The sequence below is a fragment of the Sceloporus occidentalis genome, unplaced genomic scaffold (genome assembly GCF_023333645.1).
Source record: "Sceloporus occidentalis isolate IW3139 unplaced genomic scaffold, rSceOcc1.0.p SCAF_6, whole genome shotgun sequence".
Taxonomy (NCBI): domain Eukaryota; kingdom Metazoa; phylum Chordata; class Lepidosauria; order Squamata; family Phrynosomatidae; genus Sceloporus; species Sceloporus occidentalis.
The window spans coordinates 59,452,645-59,467,587 of NW_028316986.1; the positions used below are offsets into that span (position 1 = coordinate 59,452,645).

The following is a 14,943-nucleotide window of genomic DNA, read 5'->3' on the forward strand; positions in this document are numbered from 1 at the left end:
GGAATTCATTTTAAAGAGTTTGTGTCTAGAAATTGTAATTTTAGAAGAGCATTCCCCCCCCCCCCCCAGCAGATCAGGGTTTGCATGGGGATTGATGTGATGAGACAAACACATATATAACTTAATGGCTGATGGCATTAGTTAGGGCCATGGACATTAAAGGGAAGCTTGAATAAAAGAACTCATTAGGAAAATAAGCAAAAAAAAAATCTAACAATACTTTGATCTATATTTTAGTACGAGCTTCTGTGGGTATCTGTACACTTCAACTTTGATTGATAGCCATAAAAGCTAAAATATAAATTAGTCTGAAATAAGTTAGTCTTAAGATTTCTTCCCCCTCCCCTTCCCTTATTCCTTTTTATGCTATAACAGACTAACACAGCTATCTCTTAGAAATGTATTATTAAAAGGACAGAAGTAGTTTAAGACACTGCTTAAGAGCTACAAATAGCCAGAGTTTCAGAATATACCACTAAATGTTTTTGTGAATGCCAAACAGTTCTAGTTATGTTGCTAAAGACAAGGCAATGCTAAGGCGTTCAGTAAAGACCTACTGGTCAGTTGCTGATAGGATATTCTCCTTGTTCCATCAGTGGAGCCTAGCCATGAACTGGTGAGAAAAGGCTGAGCTTTTGGTACCACCTGAAAATCAGAAGGACAAACCATTCCCTTTGTATTTCCCCTTGCTAATTGCATCCATGATTGGTAATAATCCCTTGTTCCTAATGGAACTATAATTCATTTACAGTGCAATCCTACAAAGATCTACTAAGAAGTATGTTTAATTGATTTAAACGGGACTTACTCCTGCACTTTATTTAATAAAACTACTGTGTATTTTCTGTTTTGTGAACTAGAGTCCAGTACCCAATTACAGAGTCTTTTATATGTTTGTTTTTATATGCTGTTTCAGTTTTTATTGATGTTTAACTGTAAAGATATGTATGATATGTGTTTTTATGATGTACGTTTTTTAAAGACCCTGTGAACCGCTTTGATCGTTCCAGAAGAGCGGTATACAAATAAAGTATATTATTATTATTATTTTAAAACTTAAAACAGTTCCGTATAAATGCTAAAAACAGCAAAGAAAAGCCTAAAAAGATGGATGGGGGGGGGGGAGTTGAAGCATGTAGGAACACATCTAGAAAGTCTTAAGACAAGTGTCTGAAACATAACTTTCTTCAGCCTGTTTTCACTTTATCAACAGTGGTGTGAATATGAAAGGTGAAGAGACCATTTTTAAGGTTGGGCACATGAAATATACTATTCAAAATCACAGTTTGCATATTATGTTGTTTCCAAGAAAGGTCTAGAATATCAAAAACATAATACTTACTTTCCTATCTTTCTCCCATTAGAAACGTGTCTAACTGTATTCCAGACATGTTTCCAACAGGAAATGAATGCTTTCCAAACACTGGCATGTTGCTTTTAAATATAAACTCAGATAAATTGCAAGAGGGATACCTGAATCATTTGCAGCCGTGTTTCTTTCCTTTAAATCTTCTGATACCATTAAACCTATCAAACTCTCATGTCTCAAGGACTTTTCTTTACTTATCAGCTGAAAGACAGAATAGTATTCCTATCATTAAATAATGTTGCTTTTTAAAAATTACATGCTACACATGCTATGGGAAGTAAGCTCTATTCATTACATTTAGCAACTATGAGAACTCCCAAACATTTAATTATAAAACTATGCCAAGGAGTATTTTATGCCTTACCTTGCTTTTGGACAGAAGTGGCCTGCAACCAAAAAATAAAGTAAAAAAAAAATTAAACAGCTGTTTTCACCCAAGTGTTCTTCACAACAAACGTCATCAAAACTAGACGACAAATCAGATTTGTTCTTTCTGTGCTCTAATATTAGCACAGAAGTTTCCAACACTGAAACATTATCTGTGCCAGCATAGTTTTAAAGCACTGAGGCAGACCGTATGCTAACATCATTACAAATGTCAATGATCAGTAATGGCCCAGAACGTAGTTAAAGTGGTAAAATCAATACAAGATGTGAGAAAGTTTCTTACAAAATTTATTTATACAAAGGTATCAGTTTTCAAAAAAATCATCCTGAGTTGAAATTGTTTACTTAAAGAATTCACAGTGGCTTTGAGAGCAAAGAGATTTTGGAGAAGACAGTACTACTTCCTGTTTTAATTTTCTTTGCAGAGTAAATGGGAATCTGTGAAAAAGTGAACTCTTCTGATATTCTGCAGCATTTGCACAACACATTTTTTCTCTATTTTGCTCAGTAGTCAGTTCTCTTGTTTGCCACAGAAATAACCTCATAAAGGAAAAGAAGTGTAAAATCACTGGCAGCAGGGCCCAATTTTTAAAAGGTTATCCTGTATGCCAAAAGCAAACTAATTTTCCAAGCACAGATTCTTATGTAATGAAAAGGGAACTATCCACAAAGAAGAGAAATTGCAAGGACCATCCCAAAGTCTGCGTAAATATATCCACAGAAAAGAACTCCAAAAAAGGGAATGGCCCAAAACAGCTCACTCAGGACCGGGAATGCTCAGTGGATAAGAAACACTGACTGTTGAGGGGAAATAAAAAAATGGGTTAGAGGAGAATAAAGGGTGGAACAGAACAGAGTATCCATGAAAGGATATAGGTAGCTGGTTGACATTATGAACAGGAGCAATCAATGCAACAACATTGTTTCTTTTTTTAAAAAAATATTTTTCATAATAAATGCACCAACATTGTTTCAGATTCTATATTTATTTTAGATTACCTGAAGTGTACTTGGTGCTACATGGATCCATGCCTGCAAAAGCCCTCTTGCTTTACAACTTCCCTTCTTTAACATCAGAAATATTACCAACACCACCTTTTAACCCAGGGGTAGGCAACCTGCGGCCCGTGGGCCGGATGTGGCCCAGCGAGGCCTTGGGACCGGCCCCAGCCCGGTCCTGCCGCCGATTGCCGCTGGGGCCTTTGGCATCTCGCACAAGGGGCATGGTGGGGCAATTGTCTATAGAAGCCTCAGAAACATGCATTTATCTTAACATTTTTAAAAAAATCAGCAATTTTTTTTGCGTGTCCTCCATTTTTTATGTAAAAAGTGCCCTGCATTTCAAAATTTTGTCCTACATTTGTCCTGGTTTATTTAATTATTTAAAAAATCATTTAATTATTTATTTTTTGGCTTCGGCCCCCCAGTTGTCTGAGGGACAGCAACCTGGCCCCCGGCTCAAAAGGGTTGCCTACCCCTGTTTTAACCTCATGCATCTCAGCAGCAGTGCCTTTACCTTTTCCTGTTTTCTTACTTACCCACCTTCTTTGGGGATCTTAGCACAATACCTCAAGGAGCCCTCTCCAGTTTTCTAGCTCTGTTGCGTCTGATGCTGTTCAGGTTTTTGCCAAATACCACAAATGGGTTTCATGGGACAATATGTCTTGCTGCCCCCCCCCCCCCCCCTTTTTAAACCTCAGGAATCTTTTCCTGTTTTTCTGCCCCTTTTAAACTGCAGGAATCAGTTTTCCTGTTTTTCCGCCTTCTTTCTGCCTAAGGAATCTTTGCAGCAGCACCCTAGAGAGTTGTATTTTGGTTATTAAAACAAATTCTCTCTAAATTATGGCAAGCCTTCCTTTTGCTTCTAGGAAGCCACCCCACTTGGAATTTCAATCTGAAACTCAGCACTGTAATTTGCATGACAACCAAAATATTCTGTCAAGTTATGAGGTGTCTAGCACCACCGCCTAATGAGTTATGACTGCCAACACATGCACAAATTCTCTTTACTATGGATCATACCAGTGTTAACAACCAAGTAAAAATAAATGAATATCCTAAGCAAATACATATGGAATTATTAAACATAAACATGATAGTGGTGGAACACAGTAGTGAAAAAGATGGTATAGAATGGAGTCCATTTCAGTGTGGGGACCTCTACATGAAAAATATGGATTCTAATTTTTCAATCCCACTTTACTATTTTTCATTATGTTCTTCCAAGATGCTGACAAACAACTCTGTGAAATCAGAATTTCATGGCCTTCGTAGTAGTGCTTGCTTCTTCCTTTATTAACATCAGATTAGTACACAAACAACTTTTCAGTATTGTTCCCAGGACTTTGGATTGCACCTGTTTTCTTCTTACACATGTACAGTATGTGTTCTACTATGGAATATGCTGTTTGTAATCCACTGGTACTTCCCCCACCCCCCGAAACCAGAAAAATAAAAATATAAAGATAACATTAAAATGGTTGTGTTCAAGTCCATTGGATCATAGAAAATATCATAAAATACTAATGAGCTTTCACTTCAAATTTTAGTCACAGAGATATCTTCAAACACTTTAAGAAAATTTTGACATTCCTATAATGGGAACATTTATAGCAAAACCAAGTAGAGCCACCCACCTGCTGGAAATGTTATAAAAATAGAAAAGGTCCCAACAGAAAATTAGAACAGATCCCAGTAGTCATAAAGAAACCAAGGACACAGAATATAAGCCTGTATAATATTGAAACAATATCCAAAGAAGTCACATGCAAGCCCATCACTGTGCATGAGTGGTTAGAATTGTATACTCAAGCATTTCTGTGTTTTACTCTAAATTGCAGACCTAAGAAATATTTGAGAAAGCTAGATTTTTTTTAAAAAAAAAACTTGCTGGAAAACTATCAAGTGCACCAATTATTGCTCCACCCCATAGGGGTGCCAAGGCAGCTCTTTAGGAAATTTATGTAAAAAACCTTATTCTAAACAACATGAAGCAGAAAGCTCAAAACTGTAGGTACATGATCAGAACACAGGTGGTTATCCCGTCACTCTTGGGCCTTGTCCAACCCACAGACTAATCTCAAAACTCCTTTCCAAAAATCAGTTCAAGTATCAGACAAGAACAAGCTGTCTTTCTGGCATCCTGGTGGGCAGGGGAAGAGCAAAAGAGAACAAGGGATAGCAGAGAGAGAAAGAAGGGATGTCTCCCCCACTTTTGATTCTAATCGCTGAAATCACTAAGATGCAGATCCTGATGGATTAACAAAACAGAAATATGGCCTTCACAGAAAAAAAGGTTGCCCACCTTTTTTTAAACCAAGACTTTATAACAAGGGTGTGTGCAAGTTCCAGGGGTTATTTTTCTACTCCTAAAATTGATTTTTGTTACCAAAACCTTCCACAAACATTGATAATAACAATTTGGTTTATGTTTGTGGTTTTCCAGGAGCTACAAAAAAATGGTATTTTGGGATGCATGCCCTCCTCTGTCCTACAGGTTAATGATATTCATTGTGACTCTACTAAGGCCAAGTAATACAGTTGGCCTTCCACATTCACGGGTTTGACATTTGCGGTTTTGGTTATTTGCAAATGTTAAACCTGAAGCCCCAACTATCCTGGAAAGGCTTGGGATATGCTTCTCCCAAGGCTTTCTAGGGCGGCATGGGCCAGAGGAAGGGAGCAGTACATTCCCCCGAACCCCTGCTGCCTTGGCTACCGCAGTGGGAGGGAAGCAGGTTAGTTTGCTTACCAGCTACCTTGGCATGTTGAAAAAGTATAGATCTACAACTTTTACCACCAAAATGAAAATCTTAAGTAAAGTGAAGACTATTGAAAGAACGAAAAAAATCAACCTGCAATGCATTTTAGAAGAAGTTACTAGTTCTTTCTATATCTTTGGCATCCACATATAAGTAAGTGGCTATGTACTGTATGCTGTATATCCACTGTATATACTCATGTATAAGTCTAGAAATTTTAGTCAAAAAAATTAACCCCCAAAATGTTTTGTTTTGTTATTTGCCCCATTTTGAAATCATAACAAAAATGCTGGGGAGTGTAGCTTATGCCCTCAGTATAGACTGTACTGACCGTACTTTTTCATAACTAATCTAGAAATGACATCTATTGAAAAAAATCATTATTACTGCTCATGCTTTACTTATTTTTCTTTCCTCTTCTAATTCTAAGCATTTCTATCTCACATCCCAACAGTTTTATCAGCACTCTCGTATTTTCTGGCTGCATAACTTCCCAATGTTCTGCTTTATCATTTCCATAGTGAGGAAAGTGTGGTATCTATGGCCATTTTTGACCCATAGAGATCCTATCTTCAATTTTTAAAAAGTTTTTAAAAAATCTGAATTCAAAATGTCCTCAAACTTTCTAGAATAGGGGTTCATAATCTGAGTCTGTGGCTATGCTTTAGGGGAAGCATGAATTAGGTGCAAAAGCGCTTTTTCTTTGATTTCCTTCCTACTGCTTTGAATTTTTACCTCTGCTAAAACTTTAGTCTTTTTAAATGTAATTTTTCCATTACAGACTAGTTTTCAGAAATAAATTTCTAACATGATAAAATAAACTGTATGCAAACTTTTTCATGCATATGTTTCAGTGTATTTTTGAAGGATGGAAGTCTATAGTTTTTTGTTTTTATATACCGCTATTCCAAAGATCATAGCAGTGAACAGCAAGTAAGCTAATTAGCAAGTAAGCTAATTTGCTCCCTACAGTCTGGGTACTCATTTTAGCGACCTCGGAAGGATGCAAGCCTGAGTCGAGCTTGGGCCCTATTGCTGGTCTTGAACTCGCAACCTTGTGGTTTTGAGTGAATGGCTGCAGTACAGGCATTTAACCACTGCGCCACCAGTTTTTATCATCTACTCAGGTGCATCTGTGTTTTGGAAATAATTGAGAACCAGTGCTCTGGAGTGAGGGGCATTTTCCGCCATGTTTATATTCTCTTGAAAATGTCCCCTCAGCTGGGTCAGGGGAGCTTTCCCCCCCAATCCTATGGTCACCATACTCCTAATTCTAAAGCTGCTTAAAAGGTTCCAGCTAGACAGATGATGAGAAAAAGGGGTCTGGGCAGACATAAAAAGTCTTTGTAAAAAGGAACTTCTTTTCCAGAGGCTTTGTTAACTAAGATATGCCTATACTTCTCAGCCTGTTGGAATATAGAACATAAATCCACTGTATGTCTACCACTACCATGATCTTGATAAAGGGCCTTTTAAATCCCGCAACAGCAACACAGCAATAGATTGTAGGACCAGGAAAGAGTACTGATGCCTTAATTTCTTCTATAAAGGGGAAAGGGAGTATTGCATTGCATGTTAAGAGCAGACTGTTCAGACAATTGTTGCTTGTAAACAATTTTACTCAGTCTGAAGGGCAAAATATTATGTTAGTCCCACATCATGTTTGCAGCTGTTACATTCTAGAATAGTTTATAATCAGACAACTATAATCCATTTTTGAATTTAGATATGAGTAATACTAAGTGCTTAGCATGAAGACCAGCCCAGACACAAAGAAAGTGAGAACTGGCATGGACTTTGACAACTGCAAGTATAGTAGCTGTCATCAAACCATCTGTCTCTGGAAAGAATTTGTGTGGCAGCAGAATTCCTTATTGCCACCTCTGACTAAATGTTAGCATTGTATAATTATAGCAGTTTGATGCCATTTTATAAACCATAATCTATCCAAGGAATCTTGGGATTTGTAGTTTGGTGAAACAAGTGGAAGACCTTTTGTGCTGTAGCTTAAGGGAGTGGTTCAAAACTTTCCAGAAGATAATTCTAGGTATCTCACTAAACTAAAAACCCTGGTATTCAATAAGATGAAGCCATGGGAATTAAAGTGGTATAAAAGTGCTACAACTGTTTAAAGTGGATACACCCCTGGATTAGCCAAGGATCTGAGTTTTTCCAGAGAGGCCTTGCTCTCCAGAGAGGTACCAGCAATATGTCCAGAGAGCAATGAAGCAGCAAGAACATGCAAAGCAGAAGCTACAGAAAAGCAGCAGCCTATCTGGCTGAGGAGAGATTAGAACCCAGCAAATGCTGTGATGCTGACTTTACTGTAGAGGTGATGCTGCTGTCACTGTATCAGAACTGTGCTGAACTTTTTATGTGGTAAACAGGCTTGTATAAACTAGCCCCTTCCCACAAGTGAGTTGAAGGAATCTGCCATAGCTCATTATGGCTTGCGTGCACAGGAAAGTGCTCTATCAAAAGTTGCTAACAATGAATCCAACCTTGGTGCCACAATGAATTTAGAGCATGCACCGAAAATGCAACCACCACTGCATGGGTAGCAGCTACTGCTGCCTGAGGGAGTTGATGAGAAGCATGAAGAATTTCAGCTGACCTCTTGCTCATTCATCTCTGACCGTTCCTAGCCATTTTAAAGCCAGCCATTAGAATCTGATTGGTCTGCTATAATAGAAACAGAAGCCTCATTGAGATTCTGTAAAAGTAAGAAGCAATGATGCATTCAGGTCTCTTAGTCCAAGTCTCAAGTCAGGTCTCATGTCTCTACTTTCAAGTCTCAAGTCCTTGCGAGATACATTCAAGCTAAATCTCAAATCTGGGAGGCAACTTTAACAGAAAAAAAGGAGGAGGGGTGTGTTTCTCAGAAAGGAACTGCAAACGCATTAGGCAATGGACCTGAGGCAAGGGTTGAGGTCTACTCAGCAGCCTGTCCCCTCTGTACATTGGAGGAGCTTTTGAAAAGCTTTAGAAGGATCGTTCCATACTAGGCCTGCTGCCTAACACATTTGCTGTTCCCCTCCAAGAAAAGTGCCCCATGCTCTGGGGGTGGGTCTTGCCTGCTGCTCAAAGTTGATGATGTTAGCAAGTTGGTCACTAAAAATATACAAGTTGCAAGATGAGTCCAACTTGAGTCTTAGAGCTGGCTTAGTGCGGCCCTGATCCGGTGTTTTTCTAGCCCCAAAAGTAGTGGCAAAATGCTGCTCCTTTTTGGGGCAGAAAAAAGGGACCCTTTCCGCCATGGCACCGCCATTTTTATGCTCCTGGGGCATGCGGTGTCTGGTTGGGGAGGTGGCGTAATGCTGGCTTGGGGGTGTCATCAGGATGTCTGTCATCTAAACACCAAACCCTCATGCCCACCTCAAGCCAGCGTATTATGCTGGTCTGTTTTGTCCCTCAGTCAATTAATTCACTTGAAAGAAGAGAGTGGAATATTATTTGTGGATAGAAATCTTTGAATCTATCCATGGTGCCTGGATGTTTTAGATCTCTCACATTAGATCTTTCAGATCCCCTCACACTGGGTTTCTCAGAACCCACCACACTGGGTTTTTTGGATCCCACCAACTGGCACCAAATTATGTGACAATCACCAGGTTCCAGAGGATTCTGCCTTATCCTAAATAGTTTCAGGCTCCCCCCCCCCCCCCCCCCCCGATAGAAATATTTTTCTAACCCTCAGTCTTCCCACTGACTTAAGTGTCTCTACTAGTAAGTGTTTTTAACATTCTTGGTAGTGTATTTTGATGTTATACATAAACCACTTCAGGAAACTCCTTTGTGAACAAGAAGAAAATAACTTTTATTTACATGCAGAACTTATGATAGTATCTTTCTTGGTAGTTGGTTTTCAAGGCTTGTTGTTTTACTCTCTCTCTCTCTCTCTAGATCACTACAGTTGTTAAAATTTACTTTGTTCAAGTTTCCTCACTGAATTGCTTCCCACAGAACACACTCCTCTAATATCACTGTACCCCCTTTGTCTTTTTCAAATTTTTCCTCTCTTATATAGGAATCTGAATCATACTAGGGCTAAACTCTTATCTGCACCTCTAGCAGTCCTAACTGTTCTCAACAGTTCTTGACACATTCCTCACTCTTTTTATCCTTTTTATAGCTGCATATCAGGCAGGTCTCCACCTTTTTGCCAGCCTGACTCCAATTGTCTGCTCTGAATATTCCATTTTTCCAGTGTCTCTCCACACTATCCAACCTTGCAAATTGCACAGCTGTGGCCCAACTCCAAGCAATACTAGACAAGAAAGATCTTGATCTTGATCTTCTTTATCTACTTTCCCAGGATTTTTATAAGACTGAAACTGCCTCATTCAGAATACGAGTCTAGACAGACCTTAGCCATGATCTAGCAAACCTCTTCTTATTTTCTTACCCAAGTTTTACCAAAGAGCACTGAGTCTTTTCTTTGTTTGCAGGGCATAACTATTTTTAGAGCTGAACTTATATCAATGTATTCTTTTACAATATTATTTATACCCAGATAGGAATAAAATTTACCTGGTTGTGAAAGTGGAAGTCACTAACATACTTCATCAGATTTGAAATGTCTCAAGAGCCATATCCCTAGTTTTAATTTTTAACCATTTTCCCCAAGGAATGTTTGGAAATTTTTGAATATTTTTTCTTTTAAAATTAGCACTCTTTGCAGATAAAATTAAATACTGCACACTGCGACTTAATTTAGATATATCACTTATTAAACCAGTAGCCCTCCAAATGTTGTTGGACAGCAAGTACCTTACTACATTCCTTACTATAGGCTTTGTTGGCAAGGGCTTGCTGGAACTTGCAATTCAACAGCATCTAGAGGGCTGCATGATTTTCATGCCTGTTCTAAATTATGAACAATATCCTGACCCTCCCATATTGATTCCCTTTTCACTTTTCTGGTTGGCACACGAATTTTCAGCTATAATTAAGACACCATGAGTAATGCTAACCATAGTTTGCTTGATTAAGATATCACAGTCACAGTAAAACTGCACTTATACAAATCTTGGAAAGGAATGGGAAATAAGAAGAAAATAAGGGGTCCACAGTATATTTTTGAATTTCCAAAACCGTAGCTGTAGGTTTTCCCTGACATCTGAATCAAGCAAACTAATTTATTATTTGAAACAGCAGCTTTGTTTTTAATGGCAAGGTGCTCTTTAAACACTGGGCACTTTCAAAACCACTTTATAGTGCAGGATGGAAAAGGCACTCTTCAAGGAAGAAACAAAGGCAAGAATTTGCTGCGCATTAACTATTCCAAAGTAGCCCCCCCAGGTGCAGATAGGATTATGGCTGAGAATAATGTGTATTACAGTACTTACTCTTGATGTGATGTGCAAAGTTCAGCAAGTTTGTCTAACTCTTCATTATTCAGACTTTTAGCTGAATTCTTTAGATCTGGAGCCTCAGTCAGTTCTGTTGTTTTCCATTTTTTTTCTGCAGAAATAATCAAAATGTTTCATATATTTCAATATAAAAATTTGCATCTTTAAAAGCAAAACATTTTAATAGTCTTCAGACTCAAAATAGTTTCAAAATATTATAGCGCAGAGTAATAACAGTAGCCCATTAAAAACCAAAAACCTAAATTAAAAACCTTACTAAATTATGTTCCCTTTCATTTATGGAAATCAGATGAGAAAAACTTTCTGATGCCATACAAACTGATAATGGTGTATTTCATACCACACTGAGCTACAGAAACATCCAACTGATTTTTTATTTTCTGCACAGGCTTTATTTTATTATAATAAAACCATAAAAGAGTTTTTAAATTTAATCCAATGGTGAGGTTCCAACTATACGACACACTTACCCCACTGCTGTTGAATAGAGGAAAGATTTGCAAGTAACTGCTCATGATATAACCGTTCAAGCTGAATGAACTTCATGGCTTTCTCATCTGATTGGAAAACTATAGGAAAACACAGACTGACAGTGGCGCATAGCTGTTATTTTGCAAGTATTTTCAAAAGCCTTATGATATAACTTGATATGCAGCGGTTATATGGGTACAACCATCAACTCTCCTAATTTACTCTAAATTTCTCCCCTGCAGTCAACAGTCCTAATTCATGATGCATCTTAACATTTTACCTTTTTTGGTCAATGTGCTCTCTGGAATGAGCGCTTCCATCAACAAACTGATTTTCTCATTTAAAGATGCTAGATTTGGTTCAAACAATGCAGTCCTGTGCTAACTGCCAGAATTTATTTGTTCAAAACAGCACACTAGACTAGAAAGACCCAGAAGTTGAATTTCTGATTTAAAGCTAAAAAAGAGCTACTCGTGGGGGGTGGGGATGAAAAATAGAAGCATTTTATACATTCTGCAGCATGGCATGTGGCTTTAAGCTGTAACTGAAACAAACATTTACTGTATACTATCAATAAAGTTAAAGTTTAACCTCCTAATTTAGTAGTAGACATCACTTTGTCTATTTTAACTACTGTGGGAAAATATACTGGACAATTTAAGATCATTTATATTGTGACATAACCCTCCAACATTTCTCAGATGAAAATCAGGACACATCTAGCAAAGCAATATCACTGTGTAGTCAAGAGGGCAAAAGTTATAAATCAGGAAGAACACACAAGCTTAGAGAGATTGCAGCAGTTTGTTTTTGCTGGAATATACTGGGAAAAGCAATATTCTCCCCACCCCATTCTCTCCCTCCCTCTGAGTTAACTAAGTGAAACCTATTCTGCACTTTGAATTCAATTTGCAGCAACAATTTTTAAAATGTAGCACCCGGCAATTGGACACAATACTCCAGATAAAGTCTGACAAATATAGAATAATGAACTATTACTTCCCATGACTTGAAAACAATGGTGCTATTGATGCAGCCAAACACTGCATTAGCCTTTGCAGCTCCATTACATGACCAATTAATATTCAGCTTGTAATAAGCTACATTCCCAAGACCCTTTCGATATGTACTACTGCCAGGCCTGCTAGCGACTGGACTGTAACTATGCATTTCCCTAAATGCAGACCTTTCCATCTTCCACTCTTGACTTTCATTTTGACATTTTTTGCCTCAGCACTCCATTCTGTCATGGCTATTTTTAATTTTATGCCTGTCTTCTGAAGTATGAACCTCCCCTTCTTTATGACATCTTCAGAGTCATCAATTAGATCACATTTCCTGGCGGCCCTTTCTTTCAACTGTATTAATGGCATCCTCTCTGTGGAGAACAAATTTAAACAAATAGCACCTTCATGTGAATGCTGCCCAGGCATGGGCCAACTGGTAGCACTGCATACACGTGGACCATTGGGGAGAAGGGCTGCCAGGAAATGCAAACTAAACCTATTAAAATTGGCCCTAAATCCCAGGTTAACTTATTTACAGGTCAGTATGGTAATGTGATAGCAGCTCTTTCAGATTTCCCCATGCAGTCAGGACAGCAGTTTCTTTCTCTTATGAGCCAAGCAGAAAGAGTCCTGGGTGGCTGATTGATATTGCTGTTTGTTTAAGAGTTCTTCTCCTGCTAGCGCGTATTGCTGTCTGGGGAGTAAAGGCTGAAACGGGAGCTGAAACGCTCAAGGAAAAAGCCTCAATTAGAGCCCCTCTTGCTGTGTGCACACATACACACAATGAAGGAGCCTCCAAATTTTACCCTCGACTTATCTACGGGTCATGGCAAAATCCATAATTTTGATTCCAAAACACAATGTTACACACACACTGCAATTCCGTAATTAAAATTCAAAAGGGATTGACAATTTCCCCCCCTTGCAAATGACCTCAAGGGAGTATTGTGATATATATAGATATAGATATATAGCCATGTTTTTGCCTCTGCAGGGCATTTGGTGCCAGGTGAGATCGTTTTTAAAAACAGGAAGTGTACAGGAAATGATTTCCTGTTGTGGAAAATGGAGTCTCCTGGGCCTTAAATGCAATGGGGAGGCTAAAATATGAAAAAAAAAAAAATAGCTCCATGCTCTTCAGAAGGTGTTTGAGAGCATTTTGGGAAGGAACAATTTTTTGGGGGAAAGAGGAGGAGGGTGGGACTCCAAGGTCTCTTGAAGGCTAACCCCTAGCCTCACCAATCCCAGTTTTAGAGGATCCACTGATGCACAAAAACTGCTTTATAAAACTATGGATCCTAGATTACAGCAATATAAGTAATGAAAAAAAATGGCCTATGAATTATCCACTGGTATTTTAGTCAGAAAAATACTGGCATGATTCAGAGACTATAATGTGTTTCCAGAAACCGAGTATTAGGTATGTAATATAATACATAATACTGAGGTAAGATTAGAGCAAATTCATGCACATTCATGACTAAGCCTATGTAAAAGCTTTTCATAGATCAACACATGGGAAAGTTCAACATCATCACAGAGTTTTTCTGGCCACTATCTGTATCCATTTAAGAGAAGCATTTAGTTAAGGGAAGTAATAGTACCACTCTATTCTGCTTTAGTCAGGCCTCACCTGGAATACTATCATTTTGAATTTTGATCCTGTCCTCTGGAGTGTTAGCATCTCCTCCTAATTTGGTGTCATCTGCAATTTTCATAAGCATGCCCTCTATTCCTTCATCCAAGACATTGATAAAGGTGTTGAATAACGGTGGGCCAGTACAGAACCCTGTGGTATCCCACTCGTCACTTCTTTCCAGGATGAAGAGGATCCATGGGTGAACACCCTTTGGGGTTGGCTGGTCAACCAATTATATATCTACCTAACAGTAGCCTTGTCTAACCCACATTTTACTAGCTTGTTTACTAGAACATTGTGGGGAACCTTTTCAAAAGCCTTACTGAACAAGATATGCTACATCCACAGCATTCCCTTCATCTACCAAGCTGGTAATTTTATCAAACATGCCTAGTAGTTTAACCTTCAGCCATATGCTGTTATTTTTCCAACCATGACATGCAACTCAGTTGTTATTTTGAAAAAGATACATTCTCCAGCTTGAAAATAGGTTTCAGCAATCTGTAAATGAAAAAAGGTGTTTATTATTATTATTATTATTATTAATTTATTTATATTCCACTTTTCCCCAATACTAGGAAAAATTAATATTATCATAGTTAATACAGTTGGCCCTCTGTATCCTTAGAGTCTATATTCACAGATTCAACCAACCAAAACTTGAAAATATTTTGGGAGGAAATACCTCAAAAGCAAACCTTGCTTTATGCCATTTTCTATAAGGGACACCATTTTACTACATCACTGTGTACAATGAGACTTGAGCATCCACAGATTTTGGTAGTCATAGGGAGTCCTGGAACTAAACCCCAGCGGATACCAAGGGCCCATTGTAAACATGGGAAGTCTTCTACTTGAAAGGAAGGTAGTAAAAGACATAAGTAAAAACATAAAAAATATTCATAGGATAGATTTTAAAAGACGAAGGATAAAAATC

The 14,943-nt window shown here is 38.2% G+C and overlaps 1 protein-coding gene across 3 annotated transcripts in view; it reads right to left on the reverse strand.

Moving 5' to 3' along the window:
• The window catches only part of CNST (consortin, connexin sorting protein), a 60,514-nt gene that overhangs the window by 17,975 nt on the left and 27,596 nt on the right, over positions 1 to 14,943 (reverse strand). For all 3 annotated transcript variants that reach the window (XM_089529794.1, XM_089529795.1, XM_089529796.1), the window contains 5 exons: positions 14,477 to 14,507; positions 11,360 to 11,446; positions 10,866 to 10,980; positions 1,734 to 1,755; positions 1,474 to 1,570 (listed from right to left, as the gene is read on the reverse strand). In XM_089529794.1, the coding sequence (XP_089385920.1) occupies positions 1,474 to 1,570; positions 1,734 to 1,755; positions 10,866 to 10,980; positions 11,360 to 11,446; positions 14,477 to 14,507 (352 nt within the window). The remainder of the gene's footprint in view (positions 1 to 1,473; positions 1,571 to 1,733; positions 1,756 to 10,865; positions 10,981 to 11,359; positions 11,447 to 14,476; positions 14,508 to 14,943) is intronic.